The 17,200-nt window shown below is 39.7% G+C and overlaps 1 protein-coding gene across 6 annotated transcripts in view; it reads right to left on the bottom strand.

Annotated features, from left to right (window-relative positions):
• Positions 1 to 17,200, bottom strand: part of INO80D (INO80 complex subunit D) — a 50,743-nt gene that overhangs the window by 27,729 nt on the left and 5,814 nt on the right. For 4 of the 6 annotated variants that reach the window (XM_027678358.1, XM_027678353.1, XM_027678357.1 and 1 more), the window contains exons 2-5: positions 16,379 to 16,447; positions 8,696 to 8,791; positions 8,342 to 8,588; positions 2,189 to 2,937 (exon numbers count right to left, since the gene is read on the bottom strand). In XM_027678358.1, coding sequence (XP_027534159.1) covers positions 2,189 to 2,937; positions 8,342 to 8,559 — 967 coding nt within the window. In that variant the 5' untranslated portion in view covers positions 8,560 to 8,588; positions 8,696 to 8,791; positions 16,379 to 16,447. The remainder of the gene's footprint in view (positions 1 to 2,188; positions 2,938 to 8,341; positions 8,589 to 8,695; positions 8,792 to 16,378; positions 16,448 to 17,200) is intronic. The other 2 variants (XM_027678355.1, XM_027678356.1) reach the window with 2 other exon arrangements.

Raw genomic sequence — 17,200 nt, 5'->3', positions numbered from 1 at the left:
TAAGAGTTAGGGAGCATTTTGTTTTCGTTAAAAATAAACTAAACAACTATATCTGAGATGATTCTGAAGTCAAATGCTTTGAATTTGGGAAACGCATCAGTACTTGGTCACCTACTTTCACAGTTAGAGACACACACACCTATGCTCGGAATGCAATCGTTAGGAGCATCTTCATCATATAGAAGCAACATTTTGACACGAACCACAAACATCAGAAACCAAATTTTTCAGGAACTTCAGTGTCCTTTCATTTTTTAAGACATGCATTTGAACAAAATTAAGATATATTAAGAAATGTAATGAAATGTCAGAATTATACTTTCAAGGTAAGTGGTTCTTTTTCCTCACGCCCCTTTCATAAAGGAATGAAAAAACAACTTAATCATCATTCAATAAAGATGTCCACAACTGACAACCATGTAGCAAATTGTTTACTCAAAGTTTAAAAACAAAATCAGAAGTTGTTTTGTTTTGCTTCTAATGGGCACTGCAGAAATGAAGGAATAAAATCTAATCCAGATTCAGCTATACTGACACCTAAGTTACTGCAGTTACATTAATATCCAATTACACAGCTCTGATGTAGGTACCCATAAAACTGGCTTAATCTTTTAAAGATTCTGTGCAGTCATCTCTACTGCTACTCTATCATAAAAAAGAAATCCTGAAGTTCTCTGAACTGGCATAACTAGTCTTTAATATTAAGACATATAATGAATAAAAAACAAATATATTTTCCACTCTCATGTAACTTATATGCGAATTCTTTTACTTTGCCAAATATAAACTGTTCTAAATGCATACACATACAGTTATGCATCTGCATAACTCTACATGTATAGGTCTAATTGGTTTTTTTACTATGCCTCTTTTTTAGTAAAATGTATTCTCTTCACCACTTGAGAATGTAAAACATTAAATACAGAAAAGATCTTTCTACAGTCTTTTAAACACAGGTCACTTTCGAAGCTATTGGGGTCTGTAACACTCAGAAAAGCCTCTGGAGTTGCCATTCCTCTAAAGACCTGCATTATATATAGGACCATCAAAGCTGTTTTCTGAAGAACAACATCCTTTGGAGACATGCTGTGGGTATGCTAATTATCTTCTGAACAAATAGTCAAGCTATCCCATGAGTGCCAAAGGGCAGATCTTAACAGCAAATTAAGGAAAGGTTAATTGAAATAGCAAAAATTACAGATGTTTCCAATTAAATAAGACACTATATGAAGAATGTCTAGATTTATTTGAAGTCTTTTTTTTTTAAAAATCATAAATAGTGTTCCTCCTCTAATATCACACGCTGACTCACATTTCCATTTCCCTTTTAGTATTTTACTTGTTAGAAAAGTACAGTCTAAAACTATGCCAAAAAGTAACTTTGGTGGGTGAGGAAGACAAAAAGGGCAGATAGGTGTGCCTAGGTCTGTATTCACCATCAGACAAATAAACCACAAGGTCAGTTGCCTTTTCAAAGCGTCACAGAGCACTACTACCATACCAGCAGGTTGGTTGTATTTGCTTACACTTTCACAAGCAGCTATTGAATTATGGTTTCTAGATAATAAGTAAGAGTAAGACTATTCCTGCACTGATATGTGGACAAGACTCCAGCCTCCAATTACCTTCTGTAACAGTGATGCTCTCCTGCAGTGGTCTTTCTTTTGTTCATCCACTTTCTATAAACTAATAGGCCCAGTCAAGAAAAACTCTCTTGTGCTATAATTTTCCAATCAAGTCAGCTGGAAATTTGGATCTGCAGAGAACGACGGGTCAAATCTCCAAACTTTTACTTGCATTCATTTTGTAATGTGCACGTGTCACAAATCTAATATTTAAACTAACTTTGTCCACTCATGTAGGTACAGCTAGTGTCACCTTTACTACTTGAGTTGCTAACCTATATGATGTCTCTATCATCCAAGCAATGTGTTCTCCATCTCAGTTTCATTTCTCAAATGGCTAACAGAACATTAAGAATAAAAACTAACCAAAATGCCATAAACCATATATGATGGATGCAGGCATTCCCTTCATTTAGAACAGAGCTAAAGAAAACACCAAGATTACCTAGCTCAAGGTTATTTTGTAAGGACCGCACACGAATGCAGGACAGGGCTAGAAGACCTTCCCCTTTTTTGGTTTTAGGTTAAAAAATAAGGCTGCGGTGCATCTGTTATCTGCTCACCTAAATGAGGAAACAGATCAGTGTCCAGCTGCTGTTTTCGAGTGCACAGTTTCACCAGTCTCTGTAGCCGGCTCATGCAGGACGAGTGTGGAGAGAAGGCTGTGGCTTTCATGAGGACCCGATCAGTCCTTGGTGGGTCCGTGACAGGAGCCCTGGCGGGTGGCAGGAGAGGCAGAGGTCTCTTGTTAGACAACTGCCGGGCTTGTGCTATAGTGTGTGTGGTGGGTGCCACTCCCTGCATTGGTAGGCTGGTGTTCAGAGGTTGAGGTGACTTGCAGACGATGCCCTGCGGTAGCCCTGTCGGCTTTAACGAAGCTGATGAAGGTGGCAGATGGGAGTGCTGCTGCTGCAGAGGCTGCTGCTGCAAAGGTGCAGGAATGGGGCTAAAGTGCTCTTGGCGAACTTTTAAAATCTCTGTCTCTCTCTGGCGCTGCCGGTTTTGAGCCAACTTGCTCTGCAACTTTTTCCTCACTGTTGCCCCCTTCTTTAGGTCATCATCCTCCTCATTGAAAGCAAAGGGGTCTTCTAATTCTGCCTCCAGGTAGTGGAGAGGAAGCCTTGCCCCTGGAGGGGAGAGGGACATCCCATCCAGTCCATTGGGCATCTTCAAGGCCAGGGTGGGCACTGTCAGACTGAAGGCCATAGCATCCATCTGATGCCTGACCTTCACCTCCTCTATGGGATCATTCTTTTTCTTCCTCTCCTTTTTCGGTATAAAGCCAAGTACCTGCAGGTGGCTGTTGCAGTACCTTTGAAAAATAAAAGCAGTCAATTATTAACTAAACTCCTATAAGTAAAATATGAAGAAAAGACATCACTTAAGGGAAACCCAAACACACATCTCAAGCAAATATAAATCGAAACACAAGAGGTTTTATAAGAAGTGTACACAACTGCTTCTAATAAAACGGGTAACTGTGGTGCTCCCAACATGTAACAGAAAACAAAAGGTTATACAAGGGACAATCTCTAATCTTAAGATATAAAAGTCTTCATTCATTAGTCATAGGAGACTCACACACAAGCATTAAAAATCTTCACTCTCTAATAGGGTGAATACTCACAAAACAAAGTGAACAAAACAAATGGACTGTCTGATACATAAAACATTAAGAACTTAAGCCATTAACTGATCATTTCAGGAAATATTACATTGAAGACTACTTCCTTTCATTTGCCTGTTTGTTCAGTGGAAATAGTTATAATTTTCATTAATGCACACATTACTATTAGGAATTCCACTGTAGTAGGGAGAGCAGTTTCTTATAAGGAGAATCTCACTAGATATCTGCTGCAAAGGGTCATTATTTGCAAATAAAAATCTAGTTATAAAAAGAAATTCTCTGCTGCTAGAAAATATTTACACAATGCCAAGAATATGTATACATACAATCCACAAACATAGATTTTAAGTTCTAATATGAAAAACTTTCAAAGCCATGTTATTAAAAAAAGTTTTTGAGAATTTGTCATGAAAGTTTAAAAAAAAATCACAATTTATGTCCACAGATAACAGTAAAAAGTAAAAAATTAACCTTTATCTGATTAAAACAAGCAGGTGACAGAAATGTAGGAATCATGATCTGATTCTTTTCCTGTTTCCCACAAGCAGGCACTCCTGCCTCTGTAGAATGCTACCAGCAATCAGAATTCTGCCCTTGCAGAATCCCATCTATAACCTGCAGCTTATAGATGAAAACAAAGATATAAGGAAAAAGTGATGTCTACATCCAAGTATTTATGAATAAGGAAAGAGCCATTCTTTAAAATCTGATCAGTACAAACCTGAGAAAAGTAAGTTTTATGGAACAAATAGGTTAAAATTAATTTATTCCTGGTCTTTATGGAGAAAACAAAAAGCCCAAACCAAACATCACAAAAGGTTTAACACTTCAGCTTAGTGACTTTCAAACTGTTGGCCCATCTCTAAAGAAGCAATGTGTGAGAAGCTTCTAAAGAGTCCTTAAAAGGTAAAAAAGAGAAATCAAATTCATATATGCTCTTTAATGATCTCCATATATACAGCCTCTTGAGGGTTCCACACTCATAAGGATTCACAAGTCAGAAAAGTCTGAAAAGTCCTGCTACTTATTACTGTCTAAATAATTTCTTTATTATATTATGTTGTAAGTAATTAATAAAGCTAGATGAGGCAAGCTGAAAGCCAGCAATTTGTGGAGTCCTTATTAGAACACACTGGAATACTGTAAATTCATACTGAGAGACGCATTTCTAAAAATAAAATTATATAATGAGGGCTCAATAAAGTTTTCCTTAAAGTCAACAAGCACTGTTTCCATGTTTAAAATTACACACTTTTAAAATATTTTGTTTGAACAAGACTGGTATCAGTTACAACAGCACTTTTAGTATGATAAGAGAAAAAAACAATAAACAGACAAAACAAACACCAGGGAATTCTTTTCCCTCTTATGCCAATAAAAACAGTGTTTTGCTCAATGTGAATGCTTCCCTTATATTGTTCAGAACTTAAATATTGTCATCTTGTGCTTGTGCTGATGTGAGGAGGTAAAACTGGATAGTCTGTTTTCATTGTACAAACAAGAAAAAAATAGAAAAGGTGAATAAAGCTATGAAAAGGTAATAAGCTTGCTAACATTCTCTGAGTTTCAGGCTATTAAGGCTTTGGCTTGTTCATTTAACTCTAAGACAATAGTTTTTACATGGCAGAGAATAAAGCTTTGACTCTTACAACTGACCATACTGCACCACTGAGAGCCAACTGGACACAAACCCATAGATGTCAGGCTACAACATACAGATCACATGCACTTACAGACTCCAGTATACAACAACTTGGCTCTGTGCTTTAAGGCTCTATCAACTCTCTGTCTTCCAGCATAACTGACACTGTAACAACTTGGACTAACAGGAGCAGGAAGAAACCAGGAAGAGCACTTCAATCTCCTCTGGGTAAAGAAGACTACACATAAGCAGTTTTGGCTAGGCTAGGCATAGTAGATTAGCACCAACTCAACCTTGACCTTGTCAGGCTCTAGCTGGTCCCACACAGAGCCAGGGGGGCAAGTACACTCACTTCCCCATCCTTCAGTTTCCAGGATGGCTTTTTAGTTGGCCCTGGACCCAATTGGCTCTGACTTTATCCAGTACTGCAGAGTCTGCATTAATAGTTCATGCTCCATGGAAGTCAGATTACTGGGAAGACTAGTACAGCACCTGCAGGTAGCACAATGCTTTTCACATAGCTCTGAGCATGAAACCCATTAGAGTCAAGCTGGGCCTGTAAGAGCCAATTCTGATATGCCTGTCTTAGTGGCTCAGTCTGTCACCTCTATAACCTGTCTGTGAGTTATTCTCAGCTGACAGTATCACATTGAGTATCTAATACGGTTTTTTTCCCCTTCCCTACTCAGTGCCAAAAGCATTTATTGTGTGCAGGTAAGATCAAGTGAAGTCCACACATATGGTAAGAGCAGTGGGTTGATATCCATTAAAATTATCAAAACACGAAGCACACAAAATGTGATGGGCTCTGAAGGCTTCAGATGGACAGTTTCCCTCATCCACTGGGAAGACAAGAATTCAGACAGCGAGTTTTTCTACCTACAATTGCATTCTGCTTCTCAGTACATCCCAGACTGGTATCGATTTCCATCACTTACTTACGATCCAATAAACTGGGGAACAGCTTGCATATTAACAAAATATTTAAAGATTCTCTTGAAAGAGAAGATTTAAAATGGTGTTTAACCCAACTAAATTGTAATAACCCTATATTTAAAAATTAAGTTGAACTTCATTATGTATGTCTGTATTTGGCTAAGAAAGAATTAGGAGATGTATTCAGAGAAAATACAAATACAAAACCTATGTCTGTATCTTCTCATATATATGTTCTTTAAAAAAAAAAAGATAGTGAATAGAGAAACTAGACTTCAAATAAGGCATTGAAGTCACACTATTAATAGATCTAATTTATAAAACGTTAACAGTTAATAAGAAATCTAATAATATGGTACAATATTAAACATCTTTGTGGCTGGTAGCATCTCATTTGTCGGGGTCAAGTGATAATTCTTTTAATTATCTGTGGACAGACTATGAAGCTTTTGGCATATAATGCATGCATCTTCTTGACTTTTTTTTATGATCTTTAAAAGTATAAAAAGAAGATAGCTGTCAGAGCTTCATACAGCCTGCTTCTGATCATGTAGTTACATGTGTAAAACTGTGACAAAATGACCATCTGACAGTAATTTTGTATACAAAAAATTAAAAGCTAATGAGTGAAGAACTCAGACACAGCAAACATCTTTATATTGAACGGAGTGTGAAGAAAGTCTCCTAAGAAACAGATACAGGTTTGCCTGCCAAAAAAAAAGTTCAGAGGAGCCACAGTCTTATCACTAGCATTCATTAAATTTTATTGTTAAAACTAAACTCTGCCCTGAGAAGTAGTCTTTTAAAATATTCTTTCAAACTATCACATCCTCTCATTTGAAATTAAAAGTTTATTTTCTCCTTCAGACACCTGCTGTCCTCTTCAAGTACTGTAATGTGACACTCGACATGCAATTGAATTATTCTAATATAACATACACCAGATGTCATGACCACACTTCACTTTAACTTGAGAAAAATCAAAAAGAACAAAGTGTGAACTCAATTCAAGGTGTAAAGAAAAATCGCAAATTCCATGGGAACATATGAGACATAAAAAAGTGCCATTAAGTACTATTACTTCTATTGTTTTCAAGTATGACCCCTGGTAAACAGCAACTCTGGTTCAGTCAGCTCTTGCATCTGAAATTACAGCATACCATTTGTGCTAACCATTTCCATGATCATTCCTGCAAGCTTATTTCCAAAGAGCCTCAATTGTACAGTAGCAAAGAAACACTCACCGACTGTCAAATTACAGCTTAAAGTTATTCATCTTGTGCCATTTGAGCATTTGCCCTACAGCTTTTGACAAACATTCATGTTTTTTTTCTCACTTCATCAGTCTCCTCAACTGAAATGGCAGGTGAAGTGCAAGTTAATTTAGAGCACAGTCCAACTGTTGTTTCAGACAAGAGAGGGAGCTGTGAGCTGAGAAGGAAGTTATATGTAGGGCACAGTGGGAACACTGCTAATAATGCAAAAGGTTAGTGAATGGCAGCTAATAATGTGAAAGGTCAGTGAATAGTGGTTTGACTTTTTTTGGCATATTTTGTTTATATTTTAGGTTTAAAAAGCATTTCTAGTAGAACAAACCTCAGATAGTTAACACAGACATTAATTAAATACTGTATTACTGGCAAACCCTGCAATGACAACTCCAAAAAAAATAAAGTCATATATAGCTGTCAGACAAGATTAGACAAATTCTGCTATTTCAGCCCCAGAAGCACCAATGAGACTAGTGTTCAGGAAGTCTTAAAGAGCAAGGAAGAATGCCCCTGTGGCTACAGTATGGGCTGCAATTCAGGATATCTAGTTTGAATTCCAGTTCTCAACAACTTCAAGTACTATCTCCTGCAAGGCATTTAATACCTAGACACCTTGGGTATCTTCATTTGGGCAAGGAGGGTGAGAGAAAGGAGGGAAGCAAAGAAGAAAGAGAGTGGACAGCACTTTCCCAGCTGGCTCAACTGTTATCAAGTAATATTTATTTTATTCCAGAAATACAACACTACAGATCGGTACCAAATCACAAACACTGCTCTGTAATTCTGGATTTGTCTCTATGTGTCACTGTTCCCTGTGCCCAGAAGATATGCATTTTCAACTGTTTGTCCTGAAAAAGCAGATGGAAGTGTGCTTTTGGCACTCCTGGCTAAACAAGCAGGCCTTTTTAAGAGCACGTACTGTGACTGACAAAGCAAATTTGTTAGAACAGCTGATACTGTGGTTTGATCCACAGTTTATGGTGAATTTGAGAAAAGCAATGAACTCTCTCATAAACTTCCTTAGGACTAAGTTACTGCCCCCCTTCTGAGTTACTTGACTCCCACAGAAAATAAAATAAAGCTTACTGGTCTTAAAATAAAATCCTCAAAGGAACATCCTGGAATACAATTCGCTCAAGCCAGTTCCACCCTCATCCTGAAACCAGGCAGCAACTTAAAAGAAAACTCGTGCCAACATCCCAGTCACTTCCCACTCTGCAGAGAGATAACCACAACTCACCTACGGTCCTCAGATTTGGGGATAGGGTTGGTGCAGCGTTGGCTGTTATACTTGGCCACATATTCACATTGCTTGAAGGGGGCAGTCTTGTCCTCCAGAACGTGTCTGATACAGAAGGCGTAGCCGTTAAGTCGCCTCTGCTTGCACAGTTTGGGGCTATATGAGCACAAGGGCTTATTGTCAACCTCAGAGAAGTGTATGTGTTTGCCTTCATACATCACGTGACTCTATTCCTTGTGAACATCAGCTGAAAGAACCAAAACATTAAGACAAATCGCATAAGGAAAGAAGAAATGCATTCAGTCCTAGACTGCATGTTCCATTTTGGCAGGAAAGAAGGACCCAAAACAATACCTGATTTTAAATCTTCTGTACCATATCAATGTCAAGAGAGAGCCCCAAGGACACCACTATCCTGGAATGATGATGAACCAAGATGAAGCAGATTGTCTAAGGAAAATATCAAAAAGGTCAATGTTAGTCAAATACGTATTACTAGTACTCAGTCAGTAAGCAGGCAGATGTAGTCACCAAACCTGTGGTTCAGCTAGCATCCAATAAGCCAAATCCACTAGCCCAACAGTTTTCAATTAGTAGTTACAGATCTTTGGGAAACTGGGGGAAATTACTGGGGAAAACTCTACTGCCACCACACTTAAACCTCTTCAACAAAACTTCACTTATCTACCAGAAACTGATTAGAAGCTACAAGTTGAAAAAGGTGTCAGATTAGATCACTTGCTTTCAGAAATCAAGTTGAAAGATGATCAACCCATTTGATTGCACAGGTTTTACTTCAAGTATCTATACTTGCAAAACCACCAGTGACTGTCTTTGCTCTGCAAAATCAGTCAGTGCAACAAAGTTTCTTTTTAAAAAAAGCTTTCTTTACCATATCTGATGATCAGTCTCTAGTTCTTGTATCTGCTTACAGTTTCTGCAAGCATCAATATGCAGTCCTTCCTGAGGTCATCACGGTTCTTCAGTGCTTGTCCTACCTCACTGCACTTATTTTAGGGAAATGCAGGTACTAATATCAGAGGCAGTACTCCCATCAATGCCAGGAGGGCAGAAACGTCCACAAGAGGCTGGGGGTTTTCCCCTCTAAAATACACTCCTACGGTGCAAATCCATGCAATCATAAGGTACTTTTTCAGTTCCTAACACTATGGAGGTCTTCAGCAATCATATTTTTAAAAAAACAGACAGACAAACAAACAAACAAAACACTCAAACCATCTCAAAGTAGCTCCAAATAAAATTAACATTATATATATTCTGCAGCTACCCTGCTACACTAAGCTTAAGGCAGCTTTTATTCAGAAAGGCCATCCTAAAGCACTGGAACAAACACTTTTAAACATGGTGTATTCAGTACTCAGTTCAGTTTCATATGTGTTATACACCAAGGAAAGGAATGTTCATAGAGGGGATATTCAGGAAATACATAATAAATTAGAGGCGTGTGACAAATGTACAGAATACCACGTCAATGAACTCACTTGTTCTCAAGGCCCAAAATGGCAAGAACATGATTGGAAGGAGGAAGCCTACACAGACTTTGCAGGAAAGATGCACTTTCCTCTTGTAAAGGTACAAGCCTTCACCTTCTGCTGTATAAAAGTGCCTTAAGAAAATGACAAGCACAATGGCTCTGGGGGATCTAGAAAAGCAACTTTAAGTCACTAGGGCAAAACAAAACACCCTATCATACATCTAAGAGTAAACTGCATAAAACTAGCCTTTCATTAGCATATATCTAGCTGTAGAAGCAGAAGGACACTTAAAGATTTAGAAACATGCTAAAAAATTCTTGGAAGAGCTGTATACACGCACATGCAGCATACACAGCATAAAGAATGAAGACATGGGCTACAAAATTTAACTACCACAAGTGACCTGATTAATCATTTGAGACAATAATGAGGATAACTTTGTATTTCCTCTTGATACACATTTTCCCTTTCCACGCACACATGCAAGCATGCGCCCCAGAGGCAGAGGCCTTGTGCTTTCTTTACACCAGGTAGCCACAACACAAGCACGGACACTTAGTCCAGTTCCAATCACCTTTCCCAGCTTTTCTCAATGCATGGAAGCACATACTATACATATTTGAAACCAATCACTGGAGAATGTCTTTCCACAACACATCAGTCTTAAGAACAAGAAAGCTCATTGTTGACTGTGCTCTTCAAAAATACAGAATGGGAAGAGGGAACTCTCTCTTCTTTAGCATGTTAAGGACCAAATAATCCTTTCAGACACCTGTGCTCAGGCAGATACTGACATACACTTCAGTATTATTCAGCAACGACATGAATGAAAAACATAAATCCTATGGGGACATGACCCATACAGGAGTTGTGATCTGGGTTTGGATCCCATATGATTGAGACAGACTCCTTCATTACTATGGCAGTAAAAGTAATCAAACGAGTCTTAACTAATTGCATCTCACACACGCAACAATGCTGACAGAAAGCCTTTTGCTCTGGAGTTTGCTTCTCTCAATAGTTAACCAAAGCTTGTATTTGGTGGCATACTGGACAGGATGTAAAACTTGAAAGACCAAGTGCATCTTGCAGCTGGGGTGACTCACATGCTGCTCTCTATTTCTTTCTGGTTTATTTACAACCTTCATTCAAGTTACTACTATCATGCTTTGCGGAGTTTCTGACAGATCAATGACAGATCGCACAACCCAGCAATGTTTCTTTTCCGAAGATTATCAAGCAACAGACCAAAGAAAAAGAGTTCCTCAGGATGGTTCCAAAGCAAACAGCAAGAAATGCATACCTTATGTGCCTCTGTCAAGCTTCTGTAAAGAAAGTGCTCCACAGTTCCCAGCCACTATAATCCTAGATTTATTCTTGTGGCTGCAGTCTGAATTTTGGATTTAACTCATAATTATGTCTTATTTTTGCATTTAACTTGACTGTGTTAGGGCAGGGATGGTATTTTAGTGCTTACTTGTCTGAAAGATACAGGGTATAACTACAATGCCATAGAAAATGTTCAAGCAAAAATACTGAGAATAATAACCAGGGAAACCGATGACCATGAACATGAATTTTTGGTCTATATATACACTAAGAGAAGCTCATGCAAATATAACCATGTTAAAAATCCTGATAGGAATCAACTAGTGCAACTACGGTGCAATGAACAAGAAAGCTAATATACCTAGAAGCCAATGTTACTTTAAAAAAAATCCACAGCAACTTTCCCAAACTTGCAATTATATCTTTATTGGTAGATCCCTACAGAAACTCCCCAAAAGACATGTCACTGTGCGGATACACTGCCAGGATCAGAGACTGAAGTTGTACTTAATTTAAAAAGAGCTTTTTCTTTTTACTTCCATAGCATATCATGTAAGTGTGTGTATATGTATATATAAACACACACATATATAAAAATAATGAAGACATTTAAATCTATTCACTCTGATTTAATCTGATGCAGTGTTTTATTTTTAAGGATATACAGGAGTTCTTAACAGAGCTTTCTGCTGCTACATAAAAAGTAGCACGAACATGGAATACGCACATGTCACTTAACTGAAGAGAACTGAAACTACACTTAGCTAAATAGTGGGTGGGGGAGAAATTATTTTTGTCCCACAGGATTCAGTAAGAGATGACGGAAACATGGACTTCCCCTGGAAAAAATCAAATGCTTAAGCAGCTGTACTCACTGTAAAAATATCAGGATACAAAACTTTCCGGGAGCTGTTTTGGATTTGCACTTATACTCTACACCAAAGCTGTAGAAAGGTTCAACAGAAACATAAGTTATACCCATATGTGCTCAAACTAGCTTTAGCCACAACCCATGAATGAGAAACCAGAGGCTGCTTCTTGAGGAACCTAGACATGCCTTAACCAACTGCTTCTAAATAAAAGATTTTGAGCTAGAAGCAACAGGGCAAAGAACAGAAGAGAATCCAAAAATGTGCGTCCTTGCCAAATGATGTAATACATGACTGAGGTTTAAAAAATCATGGTAGGAAATAAGGTGAATACAGAATGGTCATATACCATATCACACAATATTAGAACTAGGGATGCTTGATGAAATTACTAAGAGATTGACTCAAAACATATTAAAGTAAACTGCTGGAACTTGCTGTCACAGGGGGCTATGGAAGCAGACAGTACCATCAGGTTCAAAAAGACAACAGGAAAGTTCATAGACAATGGGGACATAAGCAATGTACCTGCTAGCATGACCAATTTAACAAATATGGATGGCAGAGGAGTAAGAGAAGAAAACATAAAAAAGTGGCTGGGCTTTCATGCTCTTCCTAAATAGCATCACTTATTCCTACTGCCCAAGAGAGAACATTAAGTTGGATTCAACCTTATCTGATCCAGCAGGGTATTTCTCATGTTCTTACGAGGTTACCACTAACACTTGTCATTTCATAACACATTAATTTCTCCCCTTCTCCCATTTTTTATTCTTGAGCAGCTGACTGGAAGAAAATCTCCTCCCTCTGGCTAAAGTCCTATGTGAATACTAACAAAGTTAGCACCCCAGCAAGGACAGGCAGGACACAGAGCAAGGCCACACTCTGAGACATCAACACTTAGAGCAGAGCTACTTGTCCTGCTAAGTGCAGCCACTAGTGGTCCATAAGACAATAGAAGGTTGTTTGCAAAATGACTGTAAAAAGAGAAATTAAAGACTTCAATACACACAGGTACACAGTACACACCTGTGCAACTGCCAACACCCGCTATCACATACTGGAAGAAGCCAGCTCCCAGCTGCTTTTAGTATCAGCAAGCAGGCATAATCAGCTACCTTGCAGTGCACATCAGCTCCAAGACAACAAGTTGTAGCTCTGCACTCTACATACCCTTTTCCAAAATACTTAAACAGTCCTTCAGAGAGCCTAGAAAATAGTGTAGCAGAAAACTCTAGGGGCAATCTTTGCTATACCATACCCCAGTACCAGCATTATGTCATACAGAAATCTGGTACCCGACATCATCTGTAGTCTGCATTGAAGTTAATGGCTTAGTCACTGCGAGAAAGCCCAAAGCATTATAGCCTCAAAACTCAAAACAGTCATTTTAAGCAAATGCTGCGACGAAAATATTAGAATATTTTAAATCATGTGGGTTGATACATTCTTAAACATATGCTCAGAACTTAACATTCAAGGTACGTAAGACCCGTTTAGGCAATGGAATCCCCAAATGCATTGTAAATTGCAAGGCAATTATATGCTGGTGGTTAAAAGATGTATAATTAAGAGGATTGAGCTCAGAGCTTCACGCACTGCATCCAAACAAAAGCCACGACTACAGAGGTCTTAACTGTATTGTTTTGCTTCTGCTAATATTAGCACAAATTTCATGTTAAATTGTTTGCTATGTTCATGGCATCTCATAGACAAGGTACAATCCTCTCCATATGCTTCCAAAACCATTAACTCGGGGCCAGAAGTGGAACGTGGATCTATAAGAACCTCAGCTTTTCCACAAACACAAACAGCATAAATAGTAGTTTTGTCAATTCCTAAACTTGACCAAGAAAGAACAATTACCTGCATCACCACTGTCTGACCCTTTTGCTGAGACGAAGAAAATACAGTGTAAGATGTTTGGCATATGGAATCCACTCAGAGATGAACAGAGACCATAAAATTCATGACAAAAAGACATGCATTTAAAGCTGACTTATAGCAAAACTTTTCCAATCAGTATTAATAAAAATTACACTTCTAAGAGGAAAGCAGAAAGATTCATTTTTTCTGTTTCACAGCAACTAATACCTCTCTTTGAAGTGCTTTGTTCTGCACCACATCTAATTGTGATCAACATCAACACTACAAAGTTGTAACTTCTGTCCCTGTTCTGTGATCTAACCATAACTTTGGCTTAGTTCTAGTCTTTTAACAGCTCAATTCTCTATGACACTCAACTACCAAACCAAGACTTCTGTAATTCTGGAAACAAGAGTCTTTTTGTCAGTAAAAGCATTCATACTGAGACAGAGGACACTGGGAAGCAACCAAAGCCAACTACAAGAGTTCCTGTACAGAACACTTTTATTAACTAGAGTACAATCCTTACTCAAGAAGATCTGTGAAGTGCAGGTACTGCAACATGCATGCAAGTAACCTGACAGATCAAGGCACTCAACATGTTAAGACCTTACTAGATATTTTTAGTTACCACCTGGAATCATATTTTGGACTACTTTTTTCATATGTTAAGATCTACCTAGGAAGATAGAAGCAACATTGCCCTCATTCTGCCTTTTTAGAAAGCTTATTATTTCAACTCTGGAAAAAGGCAGTTTATACTGCAGATATATTAAAAGAAAAGCAGTAGAGTATTTTAGGCAACACTGGTAATACAGATTATGTTCCAGAATATAATGTAATAAATACAGAATTGAAGTATTATTCCTAATAGTAATAACCACTAGAGAAGAGACTTGTAACTACTTCAAATCAACAGCAGAAAACATAACTAAGAGGTGGAAAAGTAACTCATTTTGTTACCAAACTGACCAGGTTCTTCTTTTTGTTTTCCTACAACAAATGAACTTAAGCAGGAATTTTCATTTCAGCTGATTCACTCATGTGATAAATAGTATCTTATAGAAAACTTGACAAAGGTATCCCATAGCCTAAAACCAAATATTTAAGACTCCAGGAATTTTAGAAACTTTGAAGGATTTCTAAAGAGAAAAGATCTTAGGTAGGAAGATTCATAACTATTGCCAAGAGCACATTCCTATAGGTTTCAAAAAATTTTCTAGACATTGGTATTCCTGACCTAAGGTTCAAGACAGGCTCCATATCTTGAAAGTCTTTTGAACAAGGACTTCTCTATTTGAGCAGAAGGTCTCAGGCCCCAGTCCTGCAATCACATCCTCACAGACAGATGCTCATGCTTGCACAGAAGCACACTTATTTCAACACAGTTTTAAACAGGCCCAGGTTAGGGTTAGGGTGAGCAGGCAGAGAGGTAGCCTTCAGATGCAGCAAGAAATGGAATATTAAGGCCATTGCAACATGGGAGAAATGCACTTCAAAAATGTTATCTCAGAATATCAAAACCATGATCCTGAAAGAGAGAGATTAAACATACCACCCTTTGCATCTGTACTTGAACAAAAAAAAAGTTCAAGTCTTTTATTCATTCAAATAACAGATAACCTGTCCTTGAATATGAGGTTAAACAAAATACCTTAGTCTTATTTTTAGTCCCAATACTATGAAGGCAAACAAGCTTATTTTCACACAATACAGAAATATTATTTTTGCTCCAGAAGGAATACCCAATAAATAAAGCAGTAGAGTTCCTCATAGAGCAGTCTTTCAGCAGTTATAAGCTATTGAAATTTCAGTGTAGTATTACAATAAATTTGTACCGCCTGATGATTTACCATATTGTGAGAACAAAGTATATGCAGTTCTGTAGGACCAGGCCCTATGTACAAATTCATTCCACTCATCACGAAAATACTGAACATCAAAATAACTCTCAGTAAGTAAATTTTGGGTGGCCTTCTGTAGATAATTTAGCTTTACGATTTATAAAACTTGTCTGATCTTCATATATATTACAAACAATTCATAAAAGGCTCAACATCGCCTGCTTGTAAGTGACAGCTTCCTACGAAACACAAGCGCTCCAGTTCAGCAATCAGCAGTGGTGGGGATGGTCTTAGCACAAAACACTGCCAGTACAGGCGTGTCAATAGGAGAGGGCACTCACCTACGCACTGCCCTAATTTTGTCAATTTTATTTCTAAGTCTCCCAATCCTCAAAAACTGAAAAGGGCCTTAAAATAAACCTTCATCATATGTTGTCAAGTAACAAAGTTAGAACTAACTATGGATCTATGTATTTTAATCAGATGGTATAAGGCCTAAGGTGTTACTGTCATTTCTAAAATTCATTTGAGTTTACTTGTACAAAGCCATTAGCATTCTGAGCTAAAAGACATATCAAGGAACATTTGACCAAAACGCGCCACCTCCCGCATTAGAAACCGGAGCTGTTTCACCTGTGCGGGGTGAAGCGCGTTGGTGGGTCTCCCAGCGCACTCACTTCACAACTACCAGACGTTCTTTCCCTGAAAAAAAGGATCCTTTCATTTTCAGTCCTGGGGGGCAGCAGCACCTCACAGAGACACCCCCCCCAGCCCAGCGGGTCCCCGGCGCACAGGGACAGCCGGGGTGCCCCAGTGGGGACACGAGAGGGGCCGGGGCCCACGGCCAGACACAGCCCTGGTTGTGCAGGGGCTGCTGAGGAGATTCCTTCCTTTGGCTGAGGGGCCAGTGCGCTGCTGCCCATGTCCCCATAACGCCAGCGGGTGCCTGAGGGACCCCTGCCCAGCCCGGGCGGAGCTCGGGCGGCCGCCAGCCCCGCACGTGTCGGGGCGCGAAGGTGCGGCCGGGACACCCCCTGCCCCTCTCCCCCGGCCCCGGGGGCCGGGCCGGGGCTACATGCTCCGGCAGCTTGTAGGGTGGGGGGGGCACTGCGAGGGCATCTCCGCACCCCCGCAAGCACCCCGCACTCCCTCCCAAAAAGTTGTGCGGCGAATCCGCCCACCGCCGGCCCGGCCGGAGGGGGTCACCGTGGGGGGGGGGCAGGGGGGCACAGGACGGGCGGGGGGGCCGCGGCCGCATCCCAGGGTGCCCCCGCCCTGCCGGCACCGGCCCCGCAGCCGCGGGCGGAGGGTGGGAGGCGGCGGGGGGGGGGACAACGCACCCCAAAAACGCCGCGAAACTTTCCAGGCCGCGGCCGGCGCAGCCCCGCGGGACCGGCACCGCCTCCGCCGCCACGGCCCCGCATCGGGCTGGGGGAGGGGGTGCGCCCCCCCCCC

This window comes from Neopelma chrysocephalum, unplaced genomic scaffold (assembly GCF_003984885.1).
Source record: "Neopelma chrysocephalum unplaced genomic scaffold, ASM398488v2 Primary Assembly neopelma1_44, whole genome shotgun sequence".
NCBI lineage: Eukaryota > Metazoa > Chordata > Aves > Passeriformes > Pipridae > Neopelma > Neopelma chrysocephalum.
This window is presented reverse-complemented; position numbering and strand designations above follow the sequence as displayed.